The sequence below is a fragment of the Diplotaxodon limnothrissa genome, linkage group LG11, assembly GCF_057381915.1.
Source record: "Diplotaxodon limnothrissa isolate DT_005_m linkage group LG11, D_limnothrissa_male_GT1.1, whole genome shotgun sequence".
In the NCBI taxonomy this organism is placed as follows: domain Eukaryota; kingdom Metazoa; phylum Chordata; class Actinopteri; order Cichliformes; family Cichlidae; genus Diplotaxodon; species Diplotaxodon limnothrissa.
The window spans coordinates 26482326-26502005 of record NC_140606.1 but is presented as its reverse complement, the minus strand read 5'-3'; the positions used below and the strand labels follow the sequence as shown (position 1 = coordinate 26502005).

Below are 19680 nucleotides of genomic sequence, written 5' to 3'. Positions count from 1 at the left end.
AGCTGTATGTTTTTTTTATGCTGCTGGCACTTTAAATACAGGGAAAAGCACTTTAAGAAGTTGACTGACACTAATTTCCACTGCCTTCAAGTGTCCAGTCTTAACTAATATGCCCATGCATTTCATTAAATGCATTTCATTTTAATTTTCACAAAAATTTGAATTACACTTGCTATTTAAACTCCTACAATGTAAATGAATGCTGTTGGAAATCCACCTGACAACCACACACTCAGGCTTGTCACCTCAAGCAAGACATCGTTTTTAGGGGCACGTAGGAGATTATCAGATCCCACCTCTCAGTCTCATGGGAAAATTACGATCGGTGTTAAATGATTGCCTTTAACTACATGCAGCACTAATAGCTTTTTATTTTTAGATCCAAGGCAAGATCATGCATTCCTTTATTTGCAAAACCAGATTAATATGGCAAGGACGTACGTTTCTTAAGTGTGGTCCATATGCATTTGCACTGCATGGCTTCATGGATGTTCATTTTTTGAAAGATTTGATAACACTATTAAATGGATTGCTAAAAAATTTGCACACACCTGACTAAATAGTGGGTATTTTTTTTCAAATGAGAGGACAAAAGAAAACGAAAGAATAGTTTTTAAAACTCCTTTAAAAGTTTTTTTTCGTATAGATATAGTTTTGTACAGTGCCACTAGTCACTCATATGAGGTGCAATCAAAAAGGTTAGAGGCTGGGCCTGTAGGCAGAAACTATAAAAAAAAATATGCCTCCTATCTGCTTCAAGGTTGTAATCTTGTGCAGCAAAATATGTTTTGATTGGAAGACCTGTTCTGGCCACTTACAGGTGTGCAATCGCTGCACACACTGGATCTTGACCACTGTGTCAAAAAAAGCACTTCAAGTCAAATTTCATTGTGGAAAAAGGGGAAGAGCTTGTAGGGAGCCACAGCCTTTGAATAGGGCAGATGATGAGTACTGGTCTTGGTTGATTTCAGTCCTGATGTGCTTTCTTTGCGCTGCAGACTGCAGCTTTTTCTAAAAGTCTCTGTTTATAACTGCATCTCTCATTCCTGGTGATGATCCTTTAAAAGAAGGTCAGGTCAGTTTGACTGTGAAGTTGATGGTGCAGCTTGAGATCTGTGGCAGAGTCACAGATGCATATGTTTAAGTGGTCAGAAGGAGACTTTGAAGGAGATGGCAACCATAACTTTTAGTCGCATATGGTTTTCTCTTTGTTATAGAGCCAGTTACATACATTTTTAATCACATCTCTTAGTGAGAAACTGACTGAAAAAGTAGGTTTATTTGTTATTAATAAGAGCTGCATCTTGTGATGTTCTCCCAAAGTCAGATCTATTGTGAAACCATTTGTCATTGCCATGGGTTTAAAATAAATCCCTGGTGAGAGACACTCACCACAGGCATCATAGTTCAGTCAGTTTACTGCGGGCATGATGCTTGATTATTCTGTTTTTTCAGGCTCACCAAAACAACACTCCGATGATAAATTGAGAATCCAACTGAAAAATCAGACACTTAAAAAAACACAGCCGGCCCTTTGGCAGACAAACATTAAAAGATCATCCCTTGATTATTTATGAGCTTGTTTATCACAAGTAAGTCTACAAGAACACCCAAGTTCTATATGATCACTAAAATATTCAGAAGTCAGTTCGGGATAAAAACTCTTCTGGAGTCTTTTATAAAACGATAAGAACAGAGGCAGACGTCACGCAGCAGCTGCCTGCTGTTATTTTATTTTTCTGCCAGGCAGCATCAGGACGTTTTTCTCCTTTGACATTTGCATCCCACAAGGGAGACAGAGACGTAGAGAGGACAGGCAGAAACATGACCGAGCATAAGCCACAGTTACACCTGTTCAGCCAAACATGAAACAGTTCTGTAGTTTGAGGCAGCTTGAGTTGGTCCCTGCTGGATGTGCATCGTCCTCAGATACACACCTTCTGCTTGAGTCCCCTTAAGAGACTGTTGATGGTTTAGGACAAAGATTATTGTGGCGGATGCTCAGATGGAGCTTTGAGCTTACTTGAAGCCATGTTGATATTTTATGTGGCGTGAGACTACGTCCTGAAATATTCAACATGTCAGTTTGTCCTGATTTTTTGCCCAGAGCCCTTACTCTCAGCACAGACACATCCACCAACTACCCCGAGGCAGGTTGTGGTGAGAAACAAGAACATTTGGCCAGGGGAGGACGTACGAGTGCAAGTGTGACATTATTTTGAGTCTGCTTTAGTCCCAAACAGACACTCTTCACCAAATAACAAAGTAGATAATCGTCTCATAGAATATACCGACTACATTTTCCCAGTTGCAGTTGTGTCCCCTTCTTCATCAAGCCGTCAGTAAGCCTACTCATCAGCAGCGCTGGAATTCAATTGATTTTCCAGTCTATTAGTACTGAGAGAAACACAGTTGAGTGAAATGATCAATGACGTACTGTATCGACTGGGCTGTAGGGTGTTGACATGCAGCGGTGATAAATCAGCTTGAATACATACACATCATATCAAATCAATCGCTACATGAGTCAAAACTCTTTATGATGGTGTTCATTATATTTCACAGGGCAGTTCGGTGGAGAAATTACAATCATTTTTTTAAACATTCATGTGAAATGGGGATGCCGGGCTCTCAAAAACTGTCACGTGAATCCGCACATCCTCCAGCTTTATGAAACGTTATCACAGCAAATTTCAGAGTTCAGTTCATTGCCACTTCTCCTTTTTCAGTAAAAAAGCCACTGTACACTTTCTGCTTGGCACCAAACAGGCATGTAGACACACTTAGGGGCAGTCTGGCAAACCTATTGGAGCATTTAGCAGCTAAAAAGCCTGGAAAAGGCCTCCTGGGAAATGGTTAAAAAAAAACAGCAAAAACAGAGCAGAAGAGACAGAAACATGACTGCAAATTGCTAAATGTGGATAGTAATAACTAAAAAAAATGTTTTGAAAGAAATAAAATGATCCCTGTTAAGTCAGAAACGGTGCTGAGCTGTCATGATTATTAGGCTGAGAGCTCAAATCTTACAGGGGCAGATGCAGGCCCAGGGAAGAGGAAACAAGACGTCAGCACGCTGAAAATTTAATGTGTGAAGGTCTTAGGTAAATATCACAGCTCCAGCAGCTCCAACAGCTCCACCTACAATTAGGGTCATTTGCATTATGTAACATCCATTTTTAGTGCACACTGTTGTCTTTTGAATCAGTTTACATCAGCTCGACAAAGAGTGTGCAGGTCAAAAGGTTGCCTCGTTAAACTGCACGATGTTCACCGTGGGAGCGACGGTGAATCCTGAATCCTTCCAAGATTTCTGTGAACATGCAGGATTTGCCTAATGCAGTAATTTGTCAAGATATGTAAGAGGGAGTCTTCAAATCATTTTCTTTGTCGCTGCATCAGCGGTGAAAATCCAACAAAGGATTATTTTGCTTTCACGTGTGGTAGAGTGCTGCTGGAGCTTACGAGGAAGAGAGACAATATTAGAGCACACGATTCAGTGTGTGTCTTGTTTTCAGGATCCACTAAATTACCGAATGTAGTCTGTTGTGTGGTCGCATCTGTGACTGTTGTGTGTTTGTGTGCGTGCGTTTGTTGTGCGTCTGAGCGAGAGAGAGAGAGAGAAACAGAGAGAGATTATGCTGGGAGCCAAAAGAGGGAATGAGTGCATGAAAGAGGGAGAGGAAGAGGAAAAAAAGACAGAAATTGGGTCAGTGATCTACATACCAACGTACAATGTTAACATCAAATTACTCAGCTCGTGGCTTTCTTATTTCTGCTTGTGTTTATCTCTTTATCTCTTTAGAAAATAAATGCAGTTTTCAGTCATCCTTCTTGCCTAATCTCGTTCTCTTTCCATGCAGCCTTTGTCAAATTAATCCCTATCCCCATACGCCCGCCCATCCGTCTATCAGTAAATACATACACGCTTGCATGTAAACATCAATGCACTGTGGCAATAGCACACGAATAACACACCCGGTCGTGTTTGTTGTGAGTTAGTTTCATAAATGATGCCACAAACTGACCTTATGACCTTAATCTCATCCCTGACTGCTTTCAGAGCGGTTTGCTGTTTTAAAATGACCCGCAAATTAAGAAAAACATGACATATAAAAGTTGGCTCCTGTTTATATGCAGTACCTTCACACACTGCCCTCTTCCCATCACTCCTTTTCATTTCATTGCCCTTCATTTAGTAATCCACTGGATTATGATAAAAACATGGCAGGGATTTTTGAAGCAAGACTTAAAGGTATTATATATTTAAAAATAAGACCTCAGTTTTTTCTTTGTGTAAAGTTAGGGTGAAGCTGTAAGCACATCGGTATTCACATTTTCAGCTCGTCTATTGTTTGTTTGCGAACGGTCCCTTTTCAAAATGCTAATTGCTTATTTCCATCTATCAAAAGCACAAAGTTTTAACTGTACTTAAGCAGAAAATCCTTACCTTTGGTTCGAAAAGATGAAAAACAAATAAATTATCAAAGTGTGTGTAGTCGGAGATTAATTTTCTGACGCTTAATCGTGTCATCTTTTCAGTTTTCAGTCACCTCAACAAACGAGCGATATTTATATCTGTCATTGCCAGAGACGCTCGTTTGTTTTGTTGGCAGGGCTCGCTGGGACTTTGCTGTGTGCACTTTTGCACACTTGTAATGTAAAGGCATCTGTGACTGAGCTTATAATGGTGGTACGCTTTCTGTTTTATTGCTGGGTGGGTGACTGAGAGAGGGATGCAGATCAAGCAAGAGGGCAGAGGGCTCTGCACGTTCATTGGCTGCTCAAATCGGGCGGATGCGGGAAAGGAGGGGGAGGGGAAGGAGGAGGAGGAGGGGGTTGAGGGAGCTCATAACGCTGGTGATGAGAGGCTTTGTAGCAAAGTCATGTTTCATGTCAGTGCTGTAGGAGAACACGTCTGCTAATGTGCATCTGGGACATAAAAGATGGAGGAAGTTATATTCCTCTCTATTCCTCTGTTGTCGCCCTCCTGCTGCTTTCCACTTTCAATTTCCTCATTGTCACCCATCATCTCAGGCTTATATACATAATTCTGCTGTTCATCCTACAGCTGTCTCAGTCCATCCGTCTCCATGTTCACTTCTTCCCCAGTTTGGTTTCTCTCTTTGTTGTCTTCGCATTATTTTAGTCCCCCTTCCTTTTTCTCACTTCACACCTGTTTGAAAGCAAGGTGCGCTCTCAGAGACAAGTGAGAACACAGGAAGCCTTTTATCTGTTTATTCTCCACTTTTTTTTTCCACTTTGTGCCTTCTTATCTTCCCCTCCCACACTGCTGCACCAGCGCCAAGCATGCATAAATGCATCCGTGCGCTCTTTTAGCACGTCAAGTTTAAGACATGCTACGCATTCTTGACAAGGTTATATAAGCGAGGTCAGGGGTTTGCTCCCACTGATGCCCTCGCTCTCATTCTCCAACTCCGAGGGTACTGTAAGGCTCCAAAAACATATGAAACTGCTGGGTCATGTTTTTTTGTTTTTAGTGTGCCATTTGCACTCAACAATACAAGAGGTTGTCTGTCTGAGGATACGCACATACTCTACATTTAGCTTTCAGACAAAGGGAGCACATTTTGAACGATGCAACCTTTAGCCGACACTCCTTTAATGGCACTCACATGCCCACACACACTCGCAGTGTAAAAATGGCAGCAGACCAACCTGGAGGCTGTGGACTCAAAATCCTCATAAGTACGAGCACTCGAGGCTCAGGCTGGCAGCAGCATGAAGTCATGTGTCAGTCACCTTGACCTCAGCGGTCAGTTGACATTAACAACTGGCAGATTTCACAGATTTTTCTGTCATATAACACAGCCTGCAGGTTCAAATGGTATTTGTTTGTGTGCGTGCGTGCGTGTTAGTGTGCGTATGAGAGAGAAAGAGCGAGAGAAATAATCAATTTATGCTTGAATGTGACTTGATTTGACAGTTCCAATGGATTATGAATTCCAGCACATGATTCCTGAATACATATGAGGACAGTAGGCCTTTTTATTAAAAAAAGGCCAATAAAATGTTTTAATAGGGAAATATTTGCCTAGGAATGAAGTGGTCCTGTTACGGTAATGTGCTAAAGTCTTGAGAAAACCCTTGTTTCTTTATTTTTTGCTTGGAGAATGAGGAATGCGTGCAGCGAATTATTGAAATGTGTCCAAACATACACGGAAATTTGTTATATAAGGGAACAAGAGAGCTTGTACAGTTCTAACAAGTAAGCATTGAAAGTTAATAATTGGTATGACCACACAGCCTAAACTCTCTTAGGAAAGTTTTCAGGAATCGTTCTCCGGGCTTCATGAAGGACATTCAAAGCTCTTCTTTGGATGTTGGCTGCCTTTTTGTTCTGGTCTCTGTCAAGATGATCTCACAGTGCTTCAATAATGTTAAGGTCAATGTAGAGGCCAATCCACGACTAATAGCATTACATTGTGTATTTTTCTATCCAGGTATGCTTTTACTGCACAGTGCTAGTTTGTTTGGGATCATTGTCATTGCCAATGAAACACTTACTAGGTCATTTTGCATGGTGTATCATATTTTTCTGTGTTCATAATTCTGTCAATTTTGACCATGACAGAGCCTCCACCTTGTTTTAGAGATGGCTGCAGACACTCGTTGTTGTACCTGTCTCTATTCTATGTTGATAATTTGAACCAAAAATCACAAATTTTGATTCATCACTCCATAAGACCTGTTAGCACTGATCTTAATTTCAGTTCTTGTGCAATTAGGCCTTAACACCCACCCCTTTACTGAGACCATTTTTGTTCTATTCTTCAATTTGTTTCTATCGCAGGGGTCAGATTCATCTCTCAGATCCTGTGTCAGCTCTTCATTATGTATTTATTGAGGACTTTCAGCTACTGTTTATCTGCTGTAGATAGTTTTTTAGACCTGTCACTTCTCACTTTGTCATTTATTTTTCCAGTTTACTCAAAAGTTTTGAGGACACATCGCACACATTGCAGCTCTACTTTATTTAATCCAACAAATTGTGCTTTCTTTGCCATTTTTAAAGATTCATCTAAAGAAACAGGAAAAGAATTATGCTTTTGTGACAGGCCAGGATGAGCAAATTGCCTAACGATACAATTTAAAATAGATTCCTTGTGAAATTATCTCTTATGTGTAGACACAACACTGGTCAATCCCTTGACTTTGGTGCCTTTTTGTACTTGATTCATAGGTCGGTGTTAAGTGGCTTAATAAGCAAAAAAATATTCCTCTAAAAATGGCTTGGTATGTACAAGGACTGGAGTGAAAAAAAACAACCAGCGTGCAAAGAAAAACCTTGAAAGAGAACTAATGCTCAAGATAACTTTACAGAAATTACAGGAAAATCTGGCTCGTTTTTAAGAAAATATAAAGAAATTAGGAGTGGCTCATTATATAAGGCACCGTACTGTAGAAGGATTGTTTAGTACTTAATAAATATCTTTACACAGTTCTGCCGCAACTTTAGAATCACAATCCTAATATTGTGTTGGCCTCCCTCGTGCTGCTGAAATAGCTCTGATCCATCAAGGCGTGGGCTTCACGAGACTTCTGAAGGTGTCGTGTGGTATCAGGCACCAGACGTTAGCATCAGATCCTTGAAGTTCGGTAGGGTGAAAGTGAATCTGTCACACTGATACAGGCTACACAGCACCTTGAACTCCTTTACATATTCCTCAAATACTGGGTGCATTACTCTGCTGAAAGAGACCACCGTCGTCAGACAAAAACTGCTGCCATGAAGGGATTACAGAGGTTATTGTTAGGTAGGTCAAGAACGATCTTCCACGCTTGAGTTGCGATATTAACTCAGACAAGTTAGACAAGTTAAAAAACTTTAAAGGAGTGTTTTAACACTTAGGGAAAATATTTTCTACTCTTACTTGCTAGAAGGGCTGACACCACTCTCTCTGCTGCTCTTTGTACGATAAATACAAATCATATAAGCAGTCGGTTAGGCCAGGTTAGCATAAATACTGCAAAAGGAGAATAAAAACATCCAATTCTGTCCAAAGTGAGACAAATCTGCCCTACAGCAGCCTTACAGCTCACAAATCAACACACTCAAACTCCTAATTATGGTGTGTATAAATATTTATCATTAATTGCTTTTACCACATGAGACTGTGGCTAAACCGTCTCCTCCTGTTTACAGTCTTTATGCTGAAGTAAACTAACGCTTCTGTAAGTAATATCATCGTATTGCTTATTGTCCAGGAGGAGAGTGGTGCAGATGAGGTAAATAAGTCAACCTCCACCTTCAAAACGCTCACTATGACCTTTCGTGTGTGTCGTTACGACCCGTCTAGGGCCAGGCCATAACATGAGCGAGGCACTCGCTTCCCCCCCCAAGACCCAAGCAGTCACTCGCAACAAATCCGTTAGATGTGAAGTGATTTATTTACAAGGTGAATAAAGAGAACCAAAACGGGAGTGTCAACACTTCAGGGTGAGCCAAGGCCAAAACAAGAAACAAAACAAACCTACACAAATCCCGCACCCCTGACCTCACCAAAATAAAGTCAAAATAAAGACAGAGTCTGACCTCCTTAACCAACTCAAAAACAGGAGAAAACGGGTGATCAAAATAAACGGCAGCTCACCCCTACCCACTCCACTTCCACAATTTTCGCACGTATACTGCAGCCAGCGGCTACCACAGGACTACTGCTGGGTGATGAGGAGAAATGCGAGGACCTCTCCCGCTGTAGCACTCCAGCCTCCTTTTATTGGGCGGGTCCTCCAGCTGGATCCAATCACACCGGGGCAGTAAGTCCACGCACCAATCGGAACAGGGCCCTGGCACAGCTAAATTAACATAGACAAAAACACAGCACCTGCACAAACAAACACACGGACATACAAGTTCGTAACAGTGTGTATGTGACTGTCGGTTTGCTGGCCACTTCCTCTATAAACAAAAGTTAATGATAGTTCCGGGTTAAGCCAACAACAAACAAGAGACCGCTGCCTTTCAGATGAACTTTTGAACCAATGGGAACCACAAGCCAAGCTGAAATTGATGCTTAACCCCAAACCAGTTACTGCAGTTTGATTTTGTTCTGGACAAAATGAGGGGAGCAATAAAAAGGGATTAAGTAAGAGGGTTTTTTTGTTTGTTTTTTTGATATTCGTGACTTCTGAGCTGCACATAATACAGATCGCAAAGACCTTACATAAAACAAAATCTGAATTGTCTGAATAATGCCAGATGTTCAATTTAAACTACGTCGCACATGATGTACACGTGCACTTTCAGTGAACCTGTGAGTATTAGCTGCACCTTGCAATCAGAGTTGACAAAGCAATCTTAACTGAAGGTCCGCTTGCTGAGGTCTTCCCAAGTTTTCGCTTTGAATGTCATGCAGATTACTTTCCATTATCTACTTCAACAGTGCACTGACAACTGAGCTTTGAGAAAGACGGTGTGATATCACTGAAAGGTCCAGAAGAAGCTAGTCTGAGCGCAAAAGATATTTGGTCAGCTGAACTTTTATTAATGTATTTCAGCGACAAATCCAAGTGCTGGCTATTCTTAACTGGCTTGAATGTTATCAGTGTGTTATTTTCTGACCATATAAAAAAAAAATAGTGGTATGTGCATCTGAGCCCAAATTTAAGCTTGTTTCTTTAACAGCAGCTGCAGCATTTCATAGTTTAAACCTGCAAACTCATAGCAGTGAACACCGCTAATGGAGCAGTGATCACTTTATTTATATAACCGCAAGCTGTTAATAAAACACAACCTCTCTTCTGTCTTCATGTCTCCTTACAGCCTGTCCTGTGGGCTACTTTAAGTCTATTTCAGGCTCTATTCCCTGCACTGTGTGCCCATCCAACAGCCGAACCAGCCATGAGGGATCGAGTGTGTGTGAATGTCGCAGCGGCTTTTACCGGGCCGCCAGCGATGCCAACTCTTCTGCCTGCACAAGTGAGCTTTGTCTGTTTGTTTGTTTACGCCTGGCTCCTCTGCGAGGCGTTCAAGGGGCCTCATTGGAGTCATTTGTCATTTGCTCAGACTGTGAGAACCGAGATACACAGTCAATGGAACAAAATCCTTTTGCTTTTAAAGACTATTTTAATCTTTAAATTGCACCAACAGAAAAACCTGTTAAGAATGAAACTTTCCTACGCTCGTTCATACGAAATTGCCTCACCATCAAACTATTTTATAAAGTTCTTTCCATTACTTTTCATTGCATAAATGTCTTTGCCAGCCTGCAGGTTCTTTCATATCTTAAACATTTTACCAGATGCTTCCATCTTAGAGTCCACCGCTTGCATTATGTATGTCAAACTCCTCCCATTCTCCCCATCTCTGCTTTCTCCGCAGCTCCTCCGTCTGCTCCTGTCTCTCTGACCTGGGAGTATGAGAGCGGCGATGGTGGGGTTTCCTTGAGGTGGCGCCCTCCGGTGGACATGGGAGGCCGAAGTGAGGTGTGGTACGGGGTGGTGTGTCGCATCTGTCCGTCACCGACCTTCACCAACTCGGCTTTGTGCTCTTGGTGTGGGGAGGGCGTCACCTTCAGCCCCTCCCAGACCAACCTGAAACAAACCAAGGTCACCCTCAACAACCTGCTGACCAGGGTCACGTATCTCATACAGGTGCTGTGGAAAAACGGAAGATTCTTCCTTGTCTTATCTCACTCAAAGTTTGAAGCACTTCCTGGACCCACAGATGAGATGAATCCACTGTGCTCTATTATTTTATTATAAGTGCCGCATCAGTAAATACACACCAACATTTAATATTTAGTTCGGCATACCTTGACTAAAGCATCGCTTATTCCTTATTCATAATGGACAGATATTTCCCCATTTCCTGGCGTTTGTTGACCTGTCATAGTGGACGCTGCACGTGTCTGTCTTTGTTTCTCAAACGTTGAAGCGTGTCATAAATATAAATGGGGAGAAAAAGGCTTTGAAATTCACATCTGTGTGTTCTTGGTATTGACAGGTGCAAGCCATGAATGAAGTGTCAGCTTTGAGTCCTTTCCCAGTTCGATACTCAAGCATCAATTTCACTACGAGCCAGTCAGGTGAGAACAGGACGGAGACGATGAAAAAGATGAGATGAAAGAGGAAGAGACGCTCTGATGATGACGTTTGCGTAGATTGTGTGTGTGTGTGTGTGTGTGTGTGTGTGTGTGTGTGTGTGTGTGTGTGTGTGTGTGTGTGTGTGTGTCAGTTTTCTCTCCCCCTCCTCCTCCCCTCTCTTTCGGTCTCTTTGCTCCATGTTTTCTGCTCCTGCTCTCTGAACGGGAGGTTGCTCGAGGTTACAGAATCCTGTCAGATCCCATTATGGTCACTGTGGAGGAAGAAAGGGACAAATGAGAGATGGGAAGACAAAGAGACGGAGAGAAAGAAAGATGAAAGCAGATGAGTGGGCAAAGGAGAGGAGAATGGGGCATTGTGCACACCAAGTACACCATTATACAATTTTCCATGAAACCGATCAAGACTGGCTCGGAGCTTCAATGAGCTCACATTATCTAAAATCTTCCTGTGAGTGCTCTCAGAGCTTATTGATCAAATGAATGGAATGCCAGAAAGTTCCCTTTAACTGCTCCCAGCTCACTGAGTGAAACTAGATCCTGACTGGTGCACCATAAAAACTCCTACTTCACTTTTACGCTCAACTGAATTCTGTCTACATGTTTTGTAACACTGCCCTCATGTGGGCACTGTCACTTGTGAACTAACAGCTCTCCTGTTTTAACGTGCTCAAGTATCGTCTCTTGTCACCCACAGTTCCCAGTACCGTTCCTATGATGCACCAGCTGAGCCGGGCCCCGGACTCCATCACTCTGTCGTGGCCTCAGCCAGACAGGCCTAATGGAGACATCCTGGAGTATCAGCTCAGATACTATGACAAGGTATGTTCAGTGAAGTCACACATACCGGCAGAAGGTTTCAGCATTCGTTTTTCAGTTTGATAGCAGCTGGTTGTGAGGGGACGTCACAACCTCTCTTACAAAACCAAGTTATTTGGTTACGAAATGGTTGTGATGAGACAGATGCAGTATCAACTCTATGGACTGGTTTTGCCATAAACATGTTTTTAACACAAATATCTAATCAGCCAATTACGTGAAGCTCAGCACGTTTAGGTATGTAGACGTGGTCAAGATAACCAGCTGAAATTCAAACTGAGCATCAGGATGAGGAAGAAAGGTGAATTCAGTGACTTTGAACGTGGCATGGTTTTTAGAAATTAAAGAGAGTGGTTCAAAAAAGGGCAGCACGGTGGCACGGTGGTTGGCACCGTTGCCGCACAGCAAGAAGGTCCTGAGTTCAATTCCACCATCAGGCCGGGGTCTTTCTGTGTGGAGTTTGCATGTTCTCCTCATGTTTGCGTGGGTTCCCTCCGGGTACTCCGGCTTCCTCCCACCGTCCAAAGACATGCAACTTGTGGGGATAGGTTAATTGGATAATCCAAATTGTCACTAGGTGTGAATGTGCGAATGAATGTGAGTGCGAATGATTGTCTGTCCCTGTGTGTTGGCCCTGCGACAGACTGGTGACCTGTCCAGGGTGTACCCTGCCTCTCGCCCTATGACAGCTGGGATAGGCTCCAGCGCCCCCCTCGACCCTGAAAAGGATAAGCGGAAGCGAATGGATGGATGGTTCAAAAAAGAGAAAAGATCAGGTTTTCTGGGTGAAAATGTCTTGCTGATCCCAGAAGTCAAAGGAGAATAGTCAAACTCCTTGATGCTGATTGGAAAGTAACATCATCCCAAATAACCACCTGTTGCAGCCTTGGTATGCAGAGAGCATCTCTGAATACACATCAAATCTGTAGCAGAAGACCATCTTGTACTGGATGGTGAGCTTTTATGGGCCTCTTGACTTTCACCGTGACTACAAGCATCTCTCTACCTACCCGACGTGTGGTGTATTCTTTATTAGTGAGCTGGCCTGTTTTCACAGCAGTGAGCATGATCTTGCTGTTTTGACTGCAGCCTGTCTTACTCTTCCAGTATTACCAGAATTATTTAGATTTCTTTGTTTAACTGACAAAATTATAATGTACAAAAATGTGCTAGAAACTACAAGAAGAACATTAACTCGTGTTCATAATGGCCAGCCTGCGCAGGCAACAAGATGTTTTATAATGGAACCATTTTTTCCACCATAACACAGTATGGCATTCAAACAACAAAACAACGGTGGTTTAAGTGTTCGCTGGGTAAATACACACAAAGGCATCCTTTACTGAACATACTGGCCGTGATTGTACACAAAACAAACTGAGCCCAAACAACAGACCCTTCCTCTCTGTTCGTCAGGGTTCAGACGTGGACAGCGCATTGACTGTGTACAGTGAGACTAACACAGTGACCGTCAAGTCTCTGATTCCCGGCTCCATCTACGCCTTCCAGATCAGAGCTCGAAATGAGCGAGGCTACGGGCCCTACAGCAACACCATCTACTTCACGACGCTGCCTCTAGGTAATGCACACAGTCATTAATTTTTTTATAGTTTAAGAAAAAAGTATATATTCTGTTATTGTAGGGTCTGTCCCTTACAATAGAAAGCATGTTGAGGCAACTGTTGTTGTGATTTGATGCTATATAAATACAACTGAATTGAACTGATTTGAAATGATTATAGAAAACTGTCAAAAGATCATATTGGCATAAGCATTAAAATAAATGCACATGCTGTTGTTTGAGTGTGGGTGTGCACAACTGTACTTAGTACAAAAACAAGCATTTACAAAGGAAAAACAGACAAAAGCTGGGGCAGCTTTCAATTACTGTAACTGCAGTTACATTCATCTCAGTGAAGTTGCATTACTATATGTAATACAAAGCTTAGCGGTTAATATAAGGCCTTACCATTCACATAAAAAATAGTAAGAGTAAGACCAGAGGAAGATGTCAGGATAGCATGATAAATTCAGGATAGCAGTTAGAGAAACTAGGGAACAAAGAATAAACTGTGAATCATTTTCAGTGCACTTTATTTTGCTCAATGTAAACTTAATCATGTAGAAATGAGAAGACTGTGTTGCAAACCAGAAGCACAAAACCAGCTATCAGCGACTAGATGTGATATAATTAGAAAAAGTGGACACACCAGGGTAGCAAAATTAAAGGTGATAATAATCAAAGACAGCGAGACAGGAGGGGAAAGAATCGAAGCGCAGGAGAGAAATGACTGCCAAAATAAAAGAGTAAGTTAGAAACCGGAGCTAAAGAGTGAGCAGACACAGGACGTTGAGACAGGAACTATTGAAGGAACACTTCTAAACTCTAAAACTGACTAAATTAAAACAAGAACTAAAGGCTCCAAAAATCCTCAAAAATAAAAAAGACATAACAAAACTCTGAACACCTGAAAAAGAAAGAATTCAACCTCAAAAACCCACAATTAGAACCGGGATGGTGCCACTAGAAGGGCCAAAGTTACACTATATGGATACATGTCCTGGGCCACCTACAGATTTCACCTGCAGCAGCTGCTTGGCCATGGAAACCCACACCGTGAACCAGTTTCTGTGTTGGTGTTAACGTCAGAGGTTTGAAACTCAGCAGTTATTGAATCAGCAGAAAGGTGCGTCTCAGTGACCTTGTGCTATAACTTAACATGGTCTGCCACTTCCTGCCCGAGCTGCTGTGGTTCCTGAGCGTATTCACTTCGCAATAATACAACTTACTGTTGATTGTGGAATAGCTAGGAGGAATAAGTTCCCACGCTCGACCTCAGTGGGGCATTTAGAATGACCTATGCTTTTACAGATGTTTCTAAAAACAGGCTGCATGGCTGCACCTGTGGGAATAGGATTGAAAACACCTGAATTCAAAAATTAAGAGGTTAAACACCTCGGTATGAACACAGCAAACATCTCTCTGTAGTTATTTTGTCATTTTTAATACTAAGAAAACATCTCTGCCTCAGTATTAACATCAATATCAAACTTTCAAATAGAACATATATCGCTGTAACTAAAGATAAAGTGGTCTGTATATCCAATAAAAGCACATCTGAACTTGATAGCTGAAGGTGTTTCATTTTCTCTCCCGCAGAGGAGCATTCACAGCAAATCCAGACCCGGCTTCCTCTGCTGGTGGGCTCAGTCATGGGTGGGGCCGCGTTTCTCCTTGTCGTGGCAGCCATTGTGGTTGTGGTGGTGTTTCGCAGGTTGGTTGTGGTATAAATGCCATAACAGATGAATGCATGTATGTTTTAATCTGGTATTTCAGTTTTTGACTGCTTTTACATGGCAGTAAGAGGAGGGAGAGTCCATACAGTGACCGACTCCAGAGGTACATCAGTAACAGAGGTGAGTGAAATATAATAAAATGAATTATTTATTTTGGGATTCATTGTTTTTTTACAGGAAAAAAATAAAGATGCTCTATATGTTTATTATTAAATGAATAATACAAAGAAATGCTATCTGTGTGTAAAGTAAAGCTCATCAGCTTTGCATTATAAAAGATCATTTTTACCTTGTTTTTGGGATTACATGTCTAAAGTAAAGGACTAAAAGTTCTGAATCAGTTTTTCAAAAGTAGATTTCTTGTTCCCAGGTGGAGTTAAGTATTACGTTGACCCATCCACTTATGAGGACCCTAGCGAGGCCGTCAAAGAATTTGCCCGTGAGATCGACCCAACTCACCTCAAGATCGAGGAGGTGATTGGTGCAGGTACGTTTCATGGTCTCCTTTCTTTTAAATCTTGCTGTTGTTACATGCTGGCAGCAGCACAGTGTAATCTCCTCCGTGTTTATTCCATTACAGCCCAATTTGGCGAGGTTTCTCGTGGTCGTTACCATCCGCTGGGTCGCAGGGAAGTGCTGGTAGCAGTGAAGACTCTGCGCTGGGGGGCATCAGATAGAGAGAAGGGGATGTTCCTCAGTGAAGCAGGAGTCCTGGGACAGTTTGACCACCCCAATGTCCTGAAACTAGAGGGTGTTATCACCCGTACCCCTCCAGAGAGGATCATCACTGAGTTCATGGAGAACGGGCCCCTGGATGCCTTCCTCAGGGTGAGAAAAACAACGCACTGTCAGGAATTCCTGCACATGTTACACCACACTGGAGACTTTTTTTTCTCCATCATGTCTCTTAATTTCTTCAGGAGAACGAAGGTCAGTTCAGTGTCCTCCAGCTTGTCGGGATGCTCAGGGGAGTTGGAGCAGGGATGCGTTACCTCTCTGAGAGAAACTTTGTTCACCGAGACCTGGCGGCCAGGAACGTGTTGGTCAACTCCAACCTGGTCTGTAAAGTATCTGATTTTGGCCTCTCCAGGCTTATGAGGGGCTTGGACCACAACATACCAACTTACACTGCCTCACTGGTAGGTTAGAAGGGAAGGAGCGCCTTTTAGCTTGGTTTCCATCATCACTGAGTGACTGTATATGTTTTTTGCTCTGTTTTCATCTATCAGGGCAGTAAGATTCCTGTGAGATGGACGGCACCTGAAGCATTTCAGCATCGCAAGTTCAGCTCAGCTAGTGATGTCTGGAGCTTTGGAATACTGATGTGGGAAGTTATGTCCTACGGAGAGCGTCCGTACTGGGACATGAGCAATCAAGAGGTGAGTATGAAGAAAAATGTTTCCTGAATTGTTAAAGAAGCAAATGTGCAAAACCCTTGGTATAGTGCACTTATCTTTATTATGGTGTAACAATATACAGTTAACTTGAATTACTGCTTTGCTGTTGTGTTCTTCCATTAACTTGTCAGGTGGCAATTTACATCTGAGTTTTTTAAAAGTCTTATAATACATAATTTAATAAAGTGTTCAAGAAATTACATATCAACAAAAGCAATTCAGTATTGGACTAAAGGGTGCCCTCTGCTCATGTTTTAAATATTAGACAGAAAAGTGTATTTAACATTATGATGTCAAAGTGAAGCTGACTTTTGACCTTTGGGATTTTCTTTTCATATTTTGCATATAAGTTCTTCAGATACATCCAAAAACGTGACATCAAAGTGATCTTGAACTTCATCTTCGAGTACAAACGGATATTTGCACCATAAATATTCCTTCCAGCTGTTCCTGAGCTATAGCATTCATATCATTCATAAGAATGAGGTGCTCATGAAGTCAATAAATGGGATCACAGTGATCTAATCAAGTCCTTCTTTAGCCCAAATTAAAGTTTCGCCAAGCTCATGGATTAGGCATTATTATCTGCCTTTCTCAGCCAATGTGAAGTTTTTAACAAAAAATCTCCTAAATTTTGCATTCAGTGCATCATGTAGCAATAAAGTACCAATAAAATCAAATCACTACCGACGCTGACAGATGCAGAAAATACTGTATCTGCAAAATAAAGATGAATTTGTGCTGTGTAAATCATATTTTAAATGCTTAAGCTGTTAAAACAGCCTTCATTATGTACAATATTTCAGTAATCTAGAGGAATAAACGTATTATTACACAAATGTGGCCCTCCAGTACTTAAATGTACTTTCCTCCCCCTCCTCCTGTTACACAACAGGCATATTTAAACGGTGACAAAATGCCAAACTGATGAAATTTGCATAATTTTCTCTTAGTCATTCTTGAAAGCTCTGAGAGATCTGTGACCTTTCATGGAGGCTAATTGCACAAGACTCCATCTGCCCTACTTCTGTCTGATGCCTTCCTCTTTGTGTCTGCAGGTGATGAAGGCAGTAGCAGATCAGTACCGTCTCCCGGCCCCCCACAACTGCCCCCCTGCCCTCCACTCTCTAATGCTTCAGTGCTGGCAGGCCGAGCGGGCAGACCGACCAGGTTTCGACTCAGTCCTGTCTTCTCTGGATCGACTCATCAGGCACCCTGCGTCCCTCAAAGCTGAGCCAACTCGGTGAGACGCCAGCTCCTGGCAAACGCACCTGCAAAGCATATCCGAGGCAGCAGGTGATGCACAATCTGCTGCAGTTATGGATTCTCGTGCTCTCATTTTTGACATTTACAGAAGCTGCTCCCAGCCGCTGCTCAGCCCCACTCCCACAGACTTATCGTCAGTGGTGACAGTCAGTGATTGGCTGAAAGCGCTGAGGATGGAGAGGTATCAGGATGAGTTTGATCGAGCGCACCTGGACACATTAGACAGCGTCAGCAAGCTTACGATGGAGTGAGTATGCATGGATAGTTACAAACGTAAAAATACAGAAAAATATATCAAACATTTTTAAAGCTGGCTTCTTGACTTAAGATTTAATTAGATCAGTCATTAATTTAATTTTAGCTATGTCATGAGTATTATCAAGCACACCAGCCACCTGGTATCCACTGAATCCTCAAGTCGAGTTGTCGCATAGTGGTAAAGAGCCCAGTGGGCCGACGCACTTTTAGACTGTGCCAGAAGCACTGGCAGCCTTTTTGTTCATTTTCATTACTGTATTTCCCTATCAAATCTCTTTATGCAACTGGACCCTCCCCAATCTTTGCTGTGCTCTTACACACCTTATTGAACAGAGTTTAGTGTGAAAGAAGAGCTGAAAAGGTGGCGCTGAAAGCTAAGAGAGACAAAGAAAGAGAAGCTAGAAATAGATACAGGAAATGTCAAATTGAGCAACATGTTAGCTGTCAGGGCAATTGCTGCTGCGCCGTCAACAGTAGTAATGTACCAGCAACAAGCAGTAATGAGCCTTCATAGACACAGGAGGCAGCTGTAGCACTAGCTGTGGAGAAGCTGTGCAGGCGGAGGGACACCAGTCCCAAAAACAGAGTGAGAGACAGACAGAGGGAAATGAAATTAGAATAATAAGAAAATAGAAGAAGGGAGAGAGAGAGAGAGACGCGATAGACCGACTGCAACAAAAGTGACAAGGCCGATTTTTTTTTGTGCATTTCAGTGCACAAAAACATTTCAGAGCAGCCCTGCATACTGGTGCTTGGTCAGGACCTGTAGGTGTCTCATTGCAACTCACTGAGCACTCCATTAGTGTTATGAAACAGACACCATAAGATAAAGGTGCTCTGATGGTGCAACTGATGAGGGACAAATAGCCGAGAGGATTTTGCAGTTTTTGTAGGTATCTGATAACCAAAACAAGTCACCATAAGATAAGGAAAGGAGAAACTTCTGCAACCTGCAGATTTAATTCTTTAAACAATCTTAGAATAGAATAGGGACAGAATGGTGGGCCAGTAGTTAGCACGAGGGTCCAAGAAGGTCCAAGAGGAACGAATGCATGAAGAACCCATGCTTGAGCTCCGATTTCAACCATCATCATAAAACTTTGTAGATTACACCTGTGTGCTTCGCACAGGTTTTTTGTTGATCTCAAAAGTTTTTCTTCCATCCATCCATCCATCCATCCATCCATCTTCATCCGCTTTATCCGAGGCCGGGTCGCAGGGGCAGCAGCCTAAGCAAAAAGGATGGATGGATGGACTTTGGCAACAGTAGGATGGGAAAATTGATGCTGAATCATCCTGGTAAGGAAATTCCAGAAAGTTGTATTTTCAGTGGGAGAAAATGCAACGTCCAGGTGAACTGACTCAACTTTCTGGGATAATCCAAACTGTTAGAAAATTACCTTGGTAATTTTATGTTGCTCTTACACATTGATTTTGTCAAGATTTGAATATTGTTGTCTGAACTCTCTTTCAGAGACGTCCAGGATCTCGGCGTGAACCTGCTGGGACACCAGAGGAAGATCGTCAGTGCAGCCCAGCAGCTCAGGGCTCACCTGACACAGGGGCAGGTGGAGGTCTGA

The 19680-nt window shown here is 42.3% G+C and overlaps 1 protein-coding gene across 1 annotated transcript in view; it reads left to right on the top strand.

Annotated features, from left to right (window-relative positions):
* Positions 1–19680, top strand: part of ephb6 (eph receptor B6) — a 33122-nt gene extending 13442 nt beyond the window's left edge. Inside the window, exons 6-19 of the mRNA XM_085364918.1 lie at positions 9785–9940; positions 10343–10614; positions 10967–11048; positions 11761–11885; positions 13299–13461; positions 15043–15157; positions 15244–15299; positions 15550–15666; positions 15760–16007; positions 16100–16318; positions 16409–16558; positions 17635–17819; positions 17931–18089; positions 19575–19680. Of these exons, the coding sequence (XP_085221044.1) occupies positions 9785–9940; positions 10343–10614; positions 10967–11048; positions 11761–11885; positions 13299–13461; positions 15043–15157; positions 15244–15299; positions 15550–15666; positions 15760–16007; positions 16100–16318; positions 16409–16558; positions 17635–17819; positions 17931–18089; positions 19575–19680 (2153 nt within the window). The remainder of the gene's footprint in view (positions 1–9784; positions 9941–10342; positions 10615–10966; positions 11049–11760; positions 11886–13298; positions 13462–15042; positions 15158–15243; positions 15300–15549; positions 15667–15759; positions 16008–16099; positions 16319–16408; positions 16559–17634; positions 17820–17930; positions 18090–19574) is intronic.